At 38.4% G+C, this 15,413-nt stretch overlaps 1 protein-coding gene across 11 annotated transcripts in view; it reads left to right on the top strand.

The window, feature by feature from the left end:
- LOC121080478 (CUGBP Elav-like family member 4) overlaps positions 1-15,413 on the top strand; it is an 817,088-nt gene that overhangs the window by 94,059 nt on the left and 707,616 nt on the right. For all 11 annotated transcript variants that reach the window (XM_040578501.1, XM_040578511.1, XM_040578506.1 and 8 more), the window contains exon 2: positions 8,490-8,572. In XM_040578501.1, coding sequence (XP_040434435.1) covers positions 8,490-8,572 — 83 coding nt within the window. The remainder of the gene's footprint in view (positions 1-8,489; positions 8,573-15,413) is intronic.

The following is a 15,413-nucleotide window of genomic DNA, read 5'->3' as shown; positions in this document are numbered from 1 at the left end:
ATGAATTTAATTCTCAATGCAAAAATTTCTGCTAGAAGCTGTTTCAAATGTTTAACTGAAACAATCTACTACATAGTCAGCATTCGCTAATTTTTAAGTTGATCAACAAAAAAAAAAAGTGATCAAAATATCTCTCTGGTAGTGATTACTACACACTTTACCTTGTGTTCTCTATTCATCAGGAAATTGTACTTCCTTCACTTCACACTGACAAGAGCCCTTTAAAACCCAGTGCACTGAAGCTTTGTAAATTACACAGATCTTCTTGTAATTTTCTTTTTCACTTCAAAGATATTCCTTATATCCTTTGTAAAAATTGGACGTTTTAGACTTAAATTCACACACTGTTTGTTTATAACTTCTTACCCAGGAACTCAGTCCCACAATAGTGGATGGGAAAGTGCACCTGGATGCAAGGGACAATAGTGTTTCCAGTTCACTTTTGTGAGATAATCTACTTGGGACATAATGTATTTGTGAGTCTATGCAGGAATAAGTCCACATTTAAGAAAAGCAGACTGATAAGTGTTCATAGCTCTGGGTAGAGTCTTGGGAGGTTTTTGTTCAAGGCTGACCTTTACTACAAACTATTTGTGTGGCTTTGGACAGGTGGTTAAATATTCTTTCAGCCTTTACATGCCTTGTCTTGTTCCTAAATAATTTATACTTGAGCCAGGCTCTTAAAGCAAGCCTGTACAATGCAACGATGGGTCAACTTAGAGCTTTTTGCCAGAGAAGCAGTGGAGGCTCTTGTTCTTGGGACCTACCTCTCTTCCTTTGTGCTATAACAGATAGGATCTTTGAGAAGCCTTTTCCAGAGCACCTCATTTCACCTTGTTTTCTCTCTCATGCACACACACAGTATGCGCCTTGTGCTTCTCAGCTCTAAGTAGATACTGGTCTGATGATTAAGATTACTTCATCTTTGGCTGCTTGCAGAAGAACTTGATCCTACTTCATGCTATTCCACTGCCTATAGTTAATGAACAAGTCAAACTGAGAAAGAAGGGTAAGGAGAAAGAAACAGGAGATAAGAGACAACACTTGTTTGCTCCTAACATCACTTAGAGGATAGAAGAAACTATTCAAAGTCAAAACATATGGAAAAGATGGAAAAAATCTGGTTATGGGAGCCTGGATGTTAATTGTTCTGACAGCTGAAATTTGTCTCCAGAAATGTCATGAAGCCACCTAGTAATGTAGAATTTTCTCTGGCTCATATTGTGACTCTTACACGTTTCTGGAGACTTCCAGTCTCAGGATGATTGTCTTGCAGGAGCAGCTGCTGCTTAAAGATTTTAATTTATATATCAGCTGGAATCAGGAAATACATCCTTTGTGGGTTTGGATTCAATTTGTAATATAAAAGTCCTAAGGTGGCTTCAGATGCGCTTACCCGAACTTAAACTTAACAAAACCCTGTGGAACTTAGCAAAGAGTTTCTAACGTCCTGTTTACATTTTTTGCATATGAGGTGAACAGAAAAAAACTGATCATAAGTAACAGAAAGGTACTGAGGTTGATTTTGAGAGGTGTCTTAAAGGTTCCACTCTAAATCTGAACTTCCTGAATTGGAAAAATGTGGGTTGGCAAACTTGGTAAGAACAATAACTGTAGAGAGATAACTATAGTCATCTGTTTCTGCATGGGCTAGAAGTTGTCTAATAATATCTTTCCTGCAGTTGTTTCAGTACCTTTTGCTTTCAACCTTGAGCTAGAAATGTCAGAAGTCTATATAGACACGTGCCCTGCCTCAGAGAAGAAAGAATATGAGGCTGTTTGGAGCGCATTCAAATTTGTATTTAGAACAGGCTACTTGCATGTTCCTGAGATGAAAGTATAACTAACTAATAATTTGATGGTGCTATAAACAAAATGTTCACTGCATGGCCCTGGTGTTTTTTTAAGGGTGAAAATACCAACTTTTCTTATGTTTTTAATTGCAAACACATTTCCTGCAGACAGAGTTGATGTTATTTTCCAATAAATATCTGTTCCTTACCCTTGTGAAAGATAATGAGCAGTAAAAAAAAAAACACCAAACCCCAACCCTGTGTGGATGCAGAAAGGCAAGGCTTGGAAAAAGTTGTATGTGGCAGAACAGTCTAATTTGTTTAGAGATGGTTTTGCTTTTGGTTTATTTTGTTAATATTCCAGGCATTCAAAATAAATACTGTTAAACAGTAGCATAACTTCTGGAGACTAGTTGAGAATTCTTGAAGAAGTCTCCCCAAAAGAAGTGGATCCAAAAATCAAAATAAAATTAAGAGGTAGGAAACATTTCTGAAACAACTAAGTGTTTTAGAAAACCCACTGAGTTATTCATATGCTGCTAACAATAGAAAGAACTCAAAAGGCAGGACCCAGAACAGCAGGTACAGAGTCTAATTAATGCACATACTCTAAGGAGGTTTAACCCATAACTTTCTGAATGCAAGTGGTAGTGTTTCAACAGCAGGATTGGTAAAAGTCAGGAATATAACTAGAAACAGTGAATCACAAGGTGGAAACCCCACTTTCTATATTTCCTTTCTTTATCACCACACTGGAAACAAGAAATCTTGAAGATTTCATGATAATTTTTTATTATTTTTTTTTCTGAGGCTGCATTATAAAACAGGTAACACAAATATGTTGGATTTTTCTTTGAAGTAATAGGTAGGTTGAAGTGAGACAAGCTTAGAGGTGATCAGGATTTTAACTTCAACTTGATGTTTCCTTACTGAGTAGAAGCTGGAACCTACTTATTTTCATCCTCACTTGAGTGATTCCCTAGAGTTTGGCCATGACTTTCTCATCAGTGACTGAGTTCTGAAATACTGGAAACACTGTTCCTTGGTCCAGAAAACCACTTGATCATGAGTTTCACTTTAGTCAGACTTTTTATACATTAAAATCAAAAGGATGCCCTAATTGTTTAATAGTTAGAGCCTGAGGGCATGCATCTCTCCTTACAACATGGAGTCCACAGCTATTAGGCAACAAATGACAAGCTGAAGTAAGACTGGTCTGTTTAAAAGTAAGTTTTCTACTGTAATTCATAGCATCAAATATTTGCAGGCCCTATTAGGCAAACCAACACTCTCTTTGGTAGACAACTACCTTAACCAGTAATCTATATTCTTATTTCTCTAATGGGGAGTCTATTCATTGACAGTTTGCTGTGTGTATGGAAATTAAGACACCTGTTCTGGGAAGTAAAATGTTCCAAATGGCTAGACTTGCAGAAACTTGAGCAGTGAATCTTGCGTTGACTTGGGCTCAAATGATCAAAAGTATCTCAGAAGTTTCAGGATGAAATTTCAAGTTAAAATGTTGGCAGTTATGGGAAAACAGGACCTGGTATATGCTATGTCAAATCAATGGCTCATTCTGTACCTTATCTTGAGTGTACCAGTCAGAAAAAGATGGTTCAAAGCAACTTGCAAGGAACTTTCAAGACCCCAGGAGAAACTTATCCTTGTGTGAATCAGAGCCAGAAACTGTTCCCTCATCCTGGGTAAAAACGTTTGAGATCAAGAGCTTTCCAGTTCTGCAGTGGGATGGAGGCAAGATAGCTATAGAGTTACTTAAGAAGAAATAGAGATGACCCTCAGGGGTCTGCCAGTGACAGTGCACTCTGCTCTGATGTGTAGAAGCCTTGGGCTTGAGATCCTGTTTCCCTGATTCAGATTACAGCCTGGACTACTGACTGTCCTGGAATGTTTCTCTTGCTGTAGGCTTTGATCAGAAATTGTATCATGGGGATGAGAAACACTTATTGGTAAAATATTTCATTGAAACTTCCTATGAGAAATTTTGGAGGTTTAAAACTGGTGTTTTCATTAAAACCTACTTGTTATAAAAAATCAAGATGAAACCATTGTCTGTTTTGTTGTTACATGCACTAACAGTTACTCAAGTCTGTCTGCCTGGACACTGCTAAATGTAATTAAGCCCTGATTAGTCTGAGGAAGGGCTGTGATTTGAATTTGAATTGTGCATATCCATGTCTCATTTTGAAATATCTTAAATTCATTTTAAGTGAGTGAATATTCTGTAAATATGGTTAACTTCTATGTTTCCAAATTTGGATTTTTAATTTGTTTTTTAATATTGGTTCATGGCTGTACACAATCAAAACTTTCAGTGGTGAAAATTGATTGTTCTGAAATTGTTTTCCATCTGGGAAATCAAAATGGAAAAAACCCACACCCCAAACCATAAAAAAGCCCCAAACCTTTTTCCATGAGTTTGACTTTTCTCTGTAAAACCCAATATAGCTGTTTCATATGACATTACAAGATGCTGTTGTTTAGGATGTTGTATCTTGTAGTGTTAACCTGAATGAATGTTCAGTGCTCTGTTCTTTAAGCAACATTCTCCAGGAGGGAAGAACCCTTTGGAGGGGTCATATAGATGCACATTGAATGAGGGTAGCCTAGGAAAAGTTACACCTGAAGGAAGTGCTACAGTTGTAATTCCATTAAGCATCACAATACAAAGGACAGATCAAGTATTTTGATGATGTGGGCAAGAAATCTTATTGCCTTTCATCCTAATGCATAAAGAGCTGAAATATGGAAATTCTTACAGGATGGAATAACAGATACGTATTGTTTTATCACAAGCCACATGCTAATGTTTTTGAAAAATGCTACTCTGCTGATGGCTGATGCTGGGTTTGTGCCTTATAGAACAATCTTGTGATAATTACAGGGAAGACAAAACCCCCCATGAACTGGCCTTTTCAAGTTCAGGTTTGAGGCCTATTATGAACATTAAGCTCTACTTTATTCCAGCTGCCCACTGCTATGATGGAATTTCTTACTGTCTCCAAGCAATCAGGATTTATTTAAAGTAAATGAGGGATAGTTTTTTCTAAATAAATTATTTTTTGCCCAACAAGAGTGGGATAGAATGTAATTCATGTGCATGACGTTTTTAAGGAGGAAGGGAAAAAGAAATATCTCCACAGGACATTTTTTGTCCCTGAAAAACATGGGGTTTTTTCTGTCTGACCATGTGAGAAACTAGATTTCTTCTTTTCCATTTCAGTCTTTCTGTCTTGTTTGGGAAATCAGAGATGTTTGGATGCATTCTACTAAGTACTGTTTCTGGGAATTTGGTACTTCTACCACTTTCACAAACATGTTTGGAGAGGACTTCACAGAGGTTTCTCCTCGATGAGAACTTGCCCCCCCCCCCCCCCCCCCCCCTTATGTGGATCTTTGAAGGAAACTTTGTTCTTGCTCCTTCAGAGTGGAGTATTCTTCTATCTACTCAGTCTGAATTACAGTCATGATATGGTCACGGTCCACTCAGTGGACTTGTGATGGTTCGTTTATTATGATCTTGAAGCGCAAAAAATCAAGGCGACCACACCAAGGGGTTATGCTTTGTTATGCTTTGATCAAACAGTGCAACTTTATTGTTTGTCTGTAAAGCAGTGTGCGATAGATAGCGACAAGAAGGGAAGAAAAAGTAAAAAAGGGAAGAAGATTATAGCTACCACCACGGGTCCAAGGCGTCCCTATGGTCCCTGGTCCAGGCAGCATCCTGCCGGTCCTTCTGATCGTTGTGATCCTTGGTGGAGAAGATCGTCAAAGTTCGGTTGCCAAGGAGCCATCTTTTATGCCAAGCAACACACCTTGCTCCTCCTCTGGCCCATGGATTGTTGCCAGTCTCCGCCTTCTTGAGCAAGGCTACCACGCATGCCAAAGAGGAATGCCTGAGGCATGGTTTGCCTTAGAGGTGGGTAGCTTCAGACCAGGAGGTGTGTTTTTGTATTATATTGATATTATAATGAAGAAAGTTCACCTGAAGTTCAAGTTTTCTGGTTCGTTGCTACGACAGTGGTTGTGATCCATCTTCTGGACAGCTGTTATAAGGCCTTATCATAGTTGTTCCTTTCAATCCCAGGTGGCAGGGAATGGCATAGTACTCCTCATACCATGCAGTTCTCCTTCCCAGGGTGTAGTTGTTCCTTTCAGTCCCAGGTAGCAGGGAGTGGCACAGTACTCCTTGTACCATGAAGTTCTCTTTCCCAGGGTCTTTGTGTCTTGGTGTCCATGAGGACCATATTTCATCTCCAGGTCTCTGTTGGCAATGTTGAGACAATATCGTTGTCTTTGAACCGACTCTTACAAGGAGTTGCAGGACATTCTTACCCTGAACTGTTGTCATGGCCATCACAATGAGGAGAAAAATATAGCTATCATTATGGGAGCTTTACATTGCATAGTTTTTAATGGTGTGCTATTATGTGCCTAATTAAACTGTATCAGCTGCTCCATGTGTGCTACTAAAGGGAGACTTTCTTGTTGTGTCTAGTCAACAGCTCAGCCTGTGATTTAGCACTGAAATTAAATTTAAGCATAGTTTCCCATCTGATTATCAAGTTATGGATGACTTTTAAAGATCCTTTTCAATCCATTACTTCTACTAGCTGTAAACTCTCTGTCACAGTTTCTTCCTCTTCTCTGGTAGATGCAGACTAACCAAAACCTCATCCATTTAAAGTTGGAGGGGAATGAATCCAAATAATTCCAATTAGAGTACGCAAACTGTTACTGTTGCTCAGTCTCCTTCCTTGACTGTCAACTTCTGCTTCTGAGTCTCAATTATTGAGACATAATAAATGTGATTGTCTTGAATAAAGTGAAAGAAAGAAGACCTTCAGAAAGCAATATAGGATAAGAAATAGGGCAATAAATAGGATTTTTTCCATGCCAAATTGGAACATTCATCCAGCTTGTAGCTTCATTGTGAGAGGAGTAGGGCGACTTCCACAAGACAGTCTTTAAGAAAAAATATATATACATTTATGGAAAAGCAACAACTACTTCTTAGTCTTTTGTATATACTAATCTATTAAAAACTTCGTAAAGAAGAAAAGAACAAGTGTATATTTCTTCAGTAATATTGTCTAAGGAATCAACTTGAATAAAACAGTGAACATTGTATGGACAAAAAGATCAAAGCGATGATCAGAGCTGAAAAAAGGTTCATAGTCTACTGTTTACTCACCTGTTGCATACTTTTTATATGCATGAGGAGAAGGTGGGTGGGTCAAGATGAGGTTATGGGACATGTTTGTTTCTTTGGCAGTCTCTCTGTACTTGTGCTGCTCTTGAATGATGCCCACAGTTTGATGGACATGCTGCCTAAACCCTGAAAGATCTGATACCTCCATTTCAAGGAGCTGGCATGGTTGCAGACATTCTGTCTGTAGTAACTAAAGAGAAAATGTCCTCTGCATAACAAGCACTTTTGCTGCAGGAACTGACAAGTTTTCAGTATACTGAAGTAAGAAGGAATAAACTGATGACATCAGACACACACAACTGGTGTAAGACATTGCAACATTGACTGGTTTTACAAGAAGGCAAGCATGGAGGTGGGGAGAGAAGGAAGTACAGGGTTTTTGCTGTCCTACTATGACAGGGCTTCAGCCTTTGTAGTTGATAAGACAACTTTTTTGAAGAATCAAAGACATGATGCATTGGAGCATCTCTGAAGTTCTAATGATCTATAAAGCAACATGGATGTTTTGGATTGATTGTTTGGGCTTTGCTGTGATTGTATGCATGGTTGGAAACCAATGAGCCCTTGCAGCAGCAAGTGCAGAGTGGTGGCTTTCTGGTGTGATGCAAACAGGGAGACTAATTGTGGATGCAAGTCAGGCTAAACAATAGGCGTAGTCCTCTACAGTAGGAAGTCTCAAGCCCTTGTATGCCCTTTACGTGAAATACTTGATACAAAAGAAAGGCATGAGACCTTCAGTGTGATAAAGCAGTAAGGGGCTTATTCCCACTGCTGTTGCTGGAGCAGGAGTGGGATCTCACAACCCACTTTTCCCCTTTGTGGGTTCTTTGAGATCCCTAATCCTGTAAAACCCTCTGTATCTGACATTTAAGCATGTATTCAAACAAAAATAAGCACTCATGGCCACACTGTTGCTCACTTTTCATCAGGGCTCAGAGGAAGTGATCACAGAATCACAGAATGGTTTGGGTTGGAAGGGATCTTAAAGATCATCTAGTTCCAACCCCCCCTGCCATGGGCAGGGACACCTCCCACTAGACCAGGTTGCTTGAAGCCACATCCAACCTGGCCTTGAACACTTCCAGGGATGGGGCATCCACAGCTTCTCTGGGCAACCTGTTCCAGTGTCGTACCACTCTCATAGTAAAGAATTTCTTCCTAATATCTAATATAAATGTACCCTCTTTTAGTTTAAAAGCATTACCCCTTGTCCTATCACTACAGGCCCTACTAAAAAGTCTGTCCTCATCTTATAAGCCCCCTTTAAGTATTGAAAGGGTAAATACTGAAGTGATGATAGCTTCATTTCTTGACTCTTTACTACTGACTTACTGAGGAGAGATTTTTATGATTTATTTACTGGCAATGGGGTGATGACGGGAAAGTGGTTTGCTCTGTGTCTCAGTTTTAAACAGATCCCCTCTGAAGCACTGCCCTTACTGAGGTTTTGCCTTTTGTTATAGGCTGTGCCTTCTTAACATACTGCGAAAGGGAGTCTGCTCTAAAGGCCCAGAGTGCACTGCATGAACAGAAGACACTGCCAGGGGTGAGTCCAGATTGATAACTTTTTTGTTTAAATCTAAAATGGGTTACATATGGAGTTCTTGTCTTTGGTTTGGAAGCATAATGTCTCCGATTGCTTGGATTATTCACTATTTGCATTGTGCTAATAGAATTAAGATACCACCAACCCACCCAAATGGTTTCCCTGCACAAAATGAAAAGGTTTTTTGCTCTTATCAGGGGTCAGGAAAACAGTAATTAACTGGTTATGGACTGGATTCTACCAGCCTTACTCAGCTGAGGAAAGGTTTTAGGATTCTGACCACTACAGTGAAATATTAGAAGTGCTTACCAGGTGCTACCTCTTACTATTTTTCTTCTCTGAAGCAAGGTGGGGCAGCAAGAAATCAAGAAACAGATCACATTATTGAGTTATCACAGAATGAAAACATATTCCTGATGACAAAGTGGTTTGAGTCAGTTACTTTAGTATTCAGGCAGCTGTAGCAGATTGGAAAGGTGGTGGGACAAGGAGAAAAGAGATGAACACAAGACAATGAGGAAAATTATTCACATGAGCAAGATTTAAGGTTCAGACAACATAAGCAGAACTAAAAATAGAATCAGTATTATGTGGGAAAGACCTGCCCTGCTGGCAGTTTCTAGTTTAGCAGTAACCAGGAGGAGGGGGGGAGAGAGGGAGAGACTAGATTCAGCCAGGGTACGTGGATTGGAAACAGCCTGTCACTGAAATTGGGAATAAGAAAACTCCTTAACACCATTAAGAAGCAGACGTTCTTCACTGCAGTGCTGGATGCACGGGGGATTGCTCCACCAAACATGCATGGCTTTCTTCTCTCAGGTAGCTCTTTTTATGCAGTACATATATACATATTCAACAAATTTACTGGGAAAGACATACATATTAATGAGATTACACACAACTAATTATAATATTTGCCCTCCCCCTCACCTATGCCCAGTTGTCCAGAGCAGGGGTCTTCAGTGGTCTTGAGGGTCTGCAAAATCTGCCCACTCCTCTATTCAGTTGGCTGGAGTTCTCCTTTGTAGTTCCCATATATGGTCTTAAAACAGATTATCTTGGTCTTTCTTGGCCTGGAATCGCTGGCCTTGGGCCCATTTTCCTTCATCCTCCAAGGCTATCTCTTTGTTAGAACCTGAATTTATTGCTTACAGGCATAGAAAGATTAGTTTCAAACAAACAAAGTACCTTAACACTAACTGTTCGAACCTAGGATGCATGACTACTTCTAAATTCTTAAGATTAAACCTTAACCCTTCTGTAACAAGCCGAGTGCAGTACTCCTGTGGCTAGAATAGGGCTGGTTTCACAATTACATAAAAGTCAGTCATCAAGTAATTAAGAGTGGGATCCTGAGGGTTCCAAGTTGCATCTAAACTGAGAGGAAATTGATCCAAAATCTGCCTTTATTAGTTGGTGTTGAATGACTGAGTCCTGCATATTCATAACCTACCTTTCCACAAAACCTAAGACACATCAGTTGCTCTATGTTACTGAGGAAAGTGTTGATTCTGCTCTGCTTGTTTCCATCATCCTGGGGTCTATTTACCTGTCTCTGTGCCACCTTGCTGGTATGGAGATGCCCATGCACTTTCTCATCTACATCTGTCTGCTTTAAAGGCCATACTTTATGTAAATATATTAAGTACTTCATTCCCTAAAAATACATTTCTGTCAGCTGACAACTCCCTCTGAATTATTTTTTTCTAGAAAGTTATTAGCCACAGATTGAAAGTAACTTGAGTCTTGTTGGGGTTTAGATTTTTCTGTTTTATTTTTCCTTTTTTTTCTTTCCCCCCTAACAAGCAATGTTTTCTTCTTACTTCTTCTCTTCTCTGAATGATAGAACTGGATGTACAAAAAATGAAAATATTTTGAATAAGGGTGTTTCAGTTAACATTTTACCTGAAATTTTCTGAAATATGCTTGAAATCAAATATGTATTTATCAAAACTAGAGATATGCTGTGATTAACAGGATTTTGTGTATTTAAAAGATACTAACTGGAATTCTAATTGTTTTCACTGAGACTCTTTGCTCCCATTATTAGGAGCCAGACCACTCACTTTTGCACATGGAGCTCATCTTCTCTATGAGGTTAAAATCTCATCCTGAAGTATGATGGGAATATCTTCAAGAAGACAGTGGGTCAGCGAGACTGAGAGTTCAAAGTTAGGGAGGGAGGACAAGTGATGATTTAGGATTTTTATTTTTAATTACTACTTTATATGTCCACAGTTCTGAATCTCCGTCTGCATTTTAGAGGTTTCAAATCACAAAAATCTTAAAACCAAAACTGTTGTCTTGGACAATGGCAAAATTCAACCAGATTTTGCATTAGGATCAAGACTTCCTTCAAAGGTTATACTGACTGATTCTATACTACAGCCAAAACATTTCTTCCTTGGTTTATGTAATTTTTGTCACATATAGCCCATACTGACCATGCTGACTTCAGAAGGCACTTTTGTTTTGTTTTACACTTTGAGGTGACACGTCAGAATCTAATTGAATTGGGAACGGTGAATCCTCTGTCTACAATGGCAACCAGGTTTTTGAGAGTTCTGAGCACTGACTTCTCCCATCCCTTTCATTTCCAGTTCTGTTTGTCTCAGAATAAAAGTTAACTTTCCACCAGCAAACCCTCTGCATACAGCTTTCTTCCAAGTTTCTGAATGTATCTTCTCAATGATGTCGCTGTAGTTTAAGGAAACCAGCTTTGTCTCTTGATAAACTATCATGCCTGGATACTGTTTTATGGCTCCTATGTGAGTAGCAGAGAATTATTTATGACTTACCTGATTGTTCTTGATAACATGCATCAACAATATCAAGCATAGTTCATCACCATAAAATAAAAAGCCCTCGTAAGGTTAGGGGGGTCTAAGTCCTCATTCACATGAGTTCACAAATGACACATATATAACACCTTCTTTTGACCCTCTACTGTCTGTGACACAAACAGCACTACTGAGGAGGTATCAAAAATAATTAACAAGCTTGGTAGAGGAAAAAATAGTACTACAGTGAGCCATTGAATCAAGATACTTCTTTCCCATAGCCCAATAAACTGTGTATTTGCTTGCTCTTGCAATATTGCTGTTTGTGTTCTTTGTATTATAAAACACAGAACTGTCATTTTTAATAATATGCACATGAATGCTAATATATTGAAATGGTAAGGCATGAGGAGTTTGTGTACAGATTCAGATGCCTTGCTCTTCGCTATGTATCACTTTTTTTTTAGTGGAGTGGCTATATGCGCATATTTTACAGTAATTACTTTCTGGATGTGCTTTGTAAGATGTTATATGTGGGACATAAAGTCATCTTGTTGAATAATCAAAAGACTTCCAAGCAAGTATGTGTTGATTAATAAAGTCTTTATGGCACTTTATTTTTGGGTGGGAAGGAATCCTGATAGATATTTTAAAGCAACTAGAATGGAATGTAAAACATAAAATTATTCATTGAATTTTCTTCATATAAATGAATTAGGCTGTTTTGGACAATTCAAAATTGTCTTGCATAAAATGGAAGGTTAATATAGCAGAGTGTGTGTGTGTAAAGAGCGCTTTGCAAGTGTCAGGCAATTCAGATTTTAGCATTTACTTGTGATTGTTTATTTTACATATAATAGAGTAGCTGGATGATGAAGCATGTTAGTTCTTTAATAATTTATAGAAATGCTTTGATGTTGCAGCAATTACATTAAAGGTCACATATCAAAGGTAATTTGGTTGAGCAGCTGTGATGGTTTCTCAGAAACAATCAATATTGCTGTCCGTGGTGATGATTTCACCAAGGGGACTGCCAGATTAAAGGAGGCTTATTACCAGACAGACAGACACGGGGGAAATCAAGAACAGATTGGAGAGATGCACTATTCTCTTTCCCCACCTATAATTAACACTCTTCAACATAATCTGTTCTAATCCTTCATAGTGGGAAACCACTTTTTTCCCTCCAACATTGTAAAAAAGTAAATTAGGCAAGGAAGAATAACTTGGGGAAGCGGGAGAGAGAAAGTAGAGAAAGCAAAAGTTGATTCACCCTTGATGCTGATATATCTCTCAATGATAAAATGCAATATCAAAACCACAGACCATGGCCTTAGAGAAAGCATGGGGGAGGTAAGTGATCTAGACAATGACATTGCAGAGGATGTGAGCATTATCTGCCTGCAGATTTGGTATAATATTATGTATTTGCCCCACAAAGCTCCACAGGAAATGAAATCAGGGAAAGAAAATTAAGTGTAGTAATTTTGATTACAAATTATAGTGAAGCCAACTTTTTCTCCTCTTTTTTTCTTTGTGAAGCGAATGGCAGAAGATAATGCTGAGAAATGTAATTATGCTATCAAGATCTTTTATTTATAGCAAAAATAAACTGAGCTCATGTATAATAAGTACAGCAGCATTTTTGCCTCTAGTTCTTTGTGGATCCCTCAGGCAATGGGAATGAATAGTGCATGTATACTTGGGTGGAGGCACTGTCTCTTTGCATAATATTAAAACCTCCCTGTAAGACTTGCAAAGAACAACTGTGAAATTAAGTAGGTGAGAAACTGTTAACATCAGCAATCTGCGGGGCTTATTCAGGCTGGGAAATAGACTAGGTTTTCTTACTATATCTATTCTTGAAAGGGAGAATGTCACTACTGGTATGCTAAATTTCTCAGTCTATAACATAATTAGTTTTCTTCCTGATATCTTTCTGATATCCTTTGTCTCTTCTGCCATCTAGAAAAAAATGCATTCTGCTTTATTCATCATATGCAGAAATATGCATCTTTAATATAAGACAGATGAGCTCATAAACCCCATATTAAACCCAGTTTTAAACAAACAAAAACCTCCTCTCTATTGAAACTAAAGTTGTGCTTAGTTTAAAAAAAAAATAAATTAAAAGTTTTTCAATGTTATTGGTCTTATCCAGCTCAAATATATGAGTATATGTGAGGAAAGACACCTGTGCATGGGGGGGTGTGTGTGTGTGTGTGAGGGTGTCTTGCAAAATCTAGCCCCTCTTGAGTCCTTGTACTAAGGTTTAAATGAGACGTGTTACATGGACATAAGAAGTCCTGAACATATAGCATAGATTTCACTGTTGAAGCAGACCTTGCTGTAATTTTACAGTCTTATTGTGGTTTTTTTAGTGTTTCAAAGCTTTTTCCAAAAGCTTGTTAGAAAAAACATTAAATCACATATCACCCTCCACACTATGTTATGCTAAAATGGTATTATATTCCCACAACTTCCCATTTCACAAGTTTTCTTTACCAGTGTAAGTTGCAGTTTGGTCAGCAGCGCCAAGCTGGATGGGTTCCACTGATTAAAGTAGCCTGCTGAATACGTAGCCTGCTGAATACACAGCCTGCTCACTATGCCCTTTAGATCTTGAAAGAAAACATATTTAATTGTTCCCTTGGGAGAAACATGTCTGTTTTCTGAAGTTAAAAATCAAGATGAAAAGGAATAAAAAGAGATTTGAGGTAAGAGACTTGCAAAAACCAGTCCTGTAGAAACTCTCCAGTGCTTTCAAATCTTTGGGTGTCAATGTCATGGCTGAAAGTTTTGGTTGTTTTTTTTGTTGTTGTTTGTTGTTTTTGGTTTTTTTTATCCCTCGTTTCCTCCTTCTGACTGACTAGCCAGCAAAAGAACTTTTGGATCTTGCTTTGGGGAAAGGAGGGGACAAGAGAGGGAGGTGAAACTATACGCACTTTCCATTTGCTAAAAATACCTGTAAATTGACAGTGCTGTTCTGTTCACCAGATGAGATGAAACACCTGGGTCCTATCTGCTTGGTAATTGTTAAAGTTCAATTTCACTAAAGATTGGCTTCTGTATCCCTATACAGCAGCCTCTAGAATACAAAGTAAACTATCTCTCTGCCACCCAGTCCAAAGAGGAGGGAAAGGATACATAGCAAGCATTCTGACAGAACCGGTGTGTTGGATGCATGCTGTTATCTCAGCTGAGACTGGGGTATTCATCACATTTGTGGTGGCTAACCAAGCTTAGCTTGATATGCAAAATGGGAACAAGGCTTCTCAGTTGTTTGACATTTGGTGGGAATTGAAAAATGGTGTGCAAAAATAAGTTATAAAGGTAGCATTGTCTTGTGTTTCTGATTGACACCTTTTGGCTCTCAAAGGACAATTTTGAAGTTATTAAACAAAAGCTTTTGCTGGGCCTTCATTTGCTTTATGTGTTATTCAATGACAACTTTTCTCTCTGGTGTGTCTGCCATAGGAGGATCAATCTAATTTTATGTACAACTGTAAAGATGAATGATAAGTAGAAAGGATTCAGGCAAGTACAAGCTGAATAAATCATAAAGGGCAAATAATGACAGGACTGGGGATCTCAAGAGACAGTGATATGATAAAAGAAACTAAAGACAAATTTATGATGGATGTAGTTAGCATGTACTGAGGCTGTTAATTCTTCAGGGTAGTTTTACTTCTTGTGATTGGAGCAATCAAAGTATTTAATTTTAAAGAGATGCTGTATATTTTCACTTGTCTGTTCTGCATATTTGTATGGCTTCATTTATATGCATAGCAGTAAACTCCCATAGGCTAGTCAAGCTTACTTCCCATCAAAGGGCCTCTATTCTCCAAACCATAATACCACTGTTTATGCATAAATAAATAGATAATGTGTAACAATTTGAGGGCAAACCTGGATCTCAGGAGGGGAAAAAAAAGTTTCCATTTTCATAAAACACAGCAATCAAATCTTTTCAGATCTTGGTAATAGCTGAGCACCTTCAGCTACCTTCAAAGCCAAGCCTAGGGATTGAGTTAGCTCACAGATCCCTGATGAAAAATTAT

The sequence above is a fragment of the Falco naumanni genome, chromosome W, assembly GCF_017639655.2.
Source record: "Falco naumanni isolate bFalNau1 chromosome W, bFalNau1.pat, whole genome shotgun sequence".
NCBI classification, from domain to species: Eukaryota; Metazoa; Chordata; class Aves; order Falconiformes; family Falconidae; genus Falco; species Falco naumanni.
This window is presented reverse-complemented; position numbering and strand designations above follow the sequence as displayed.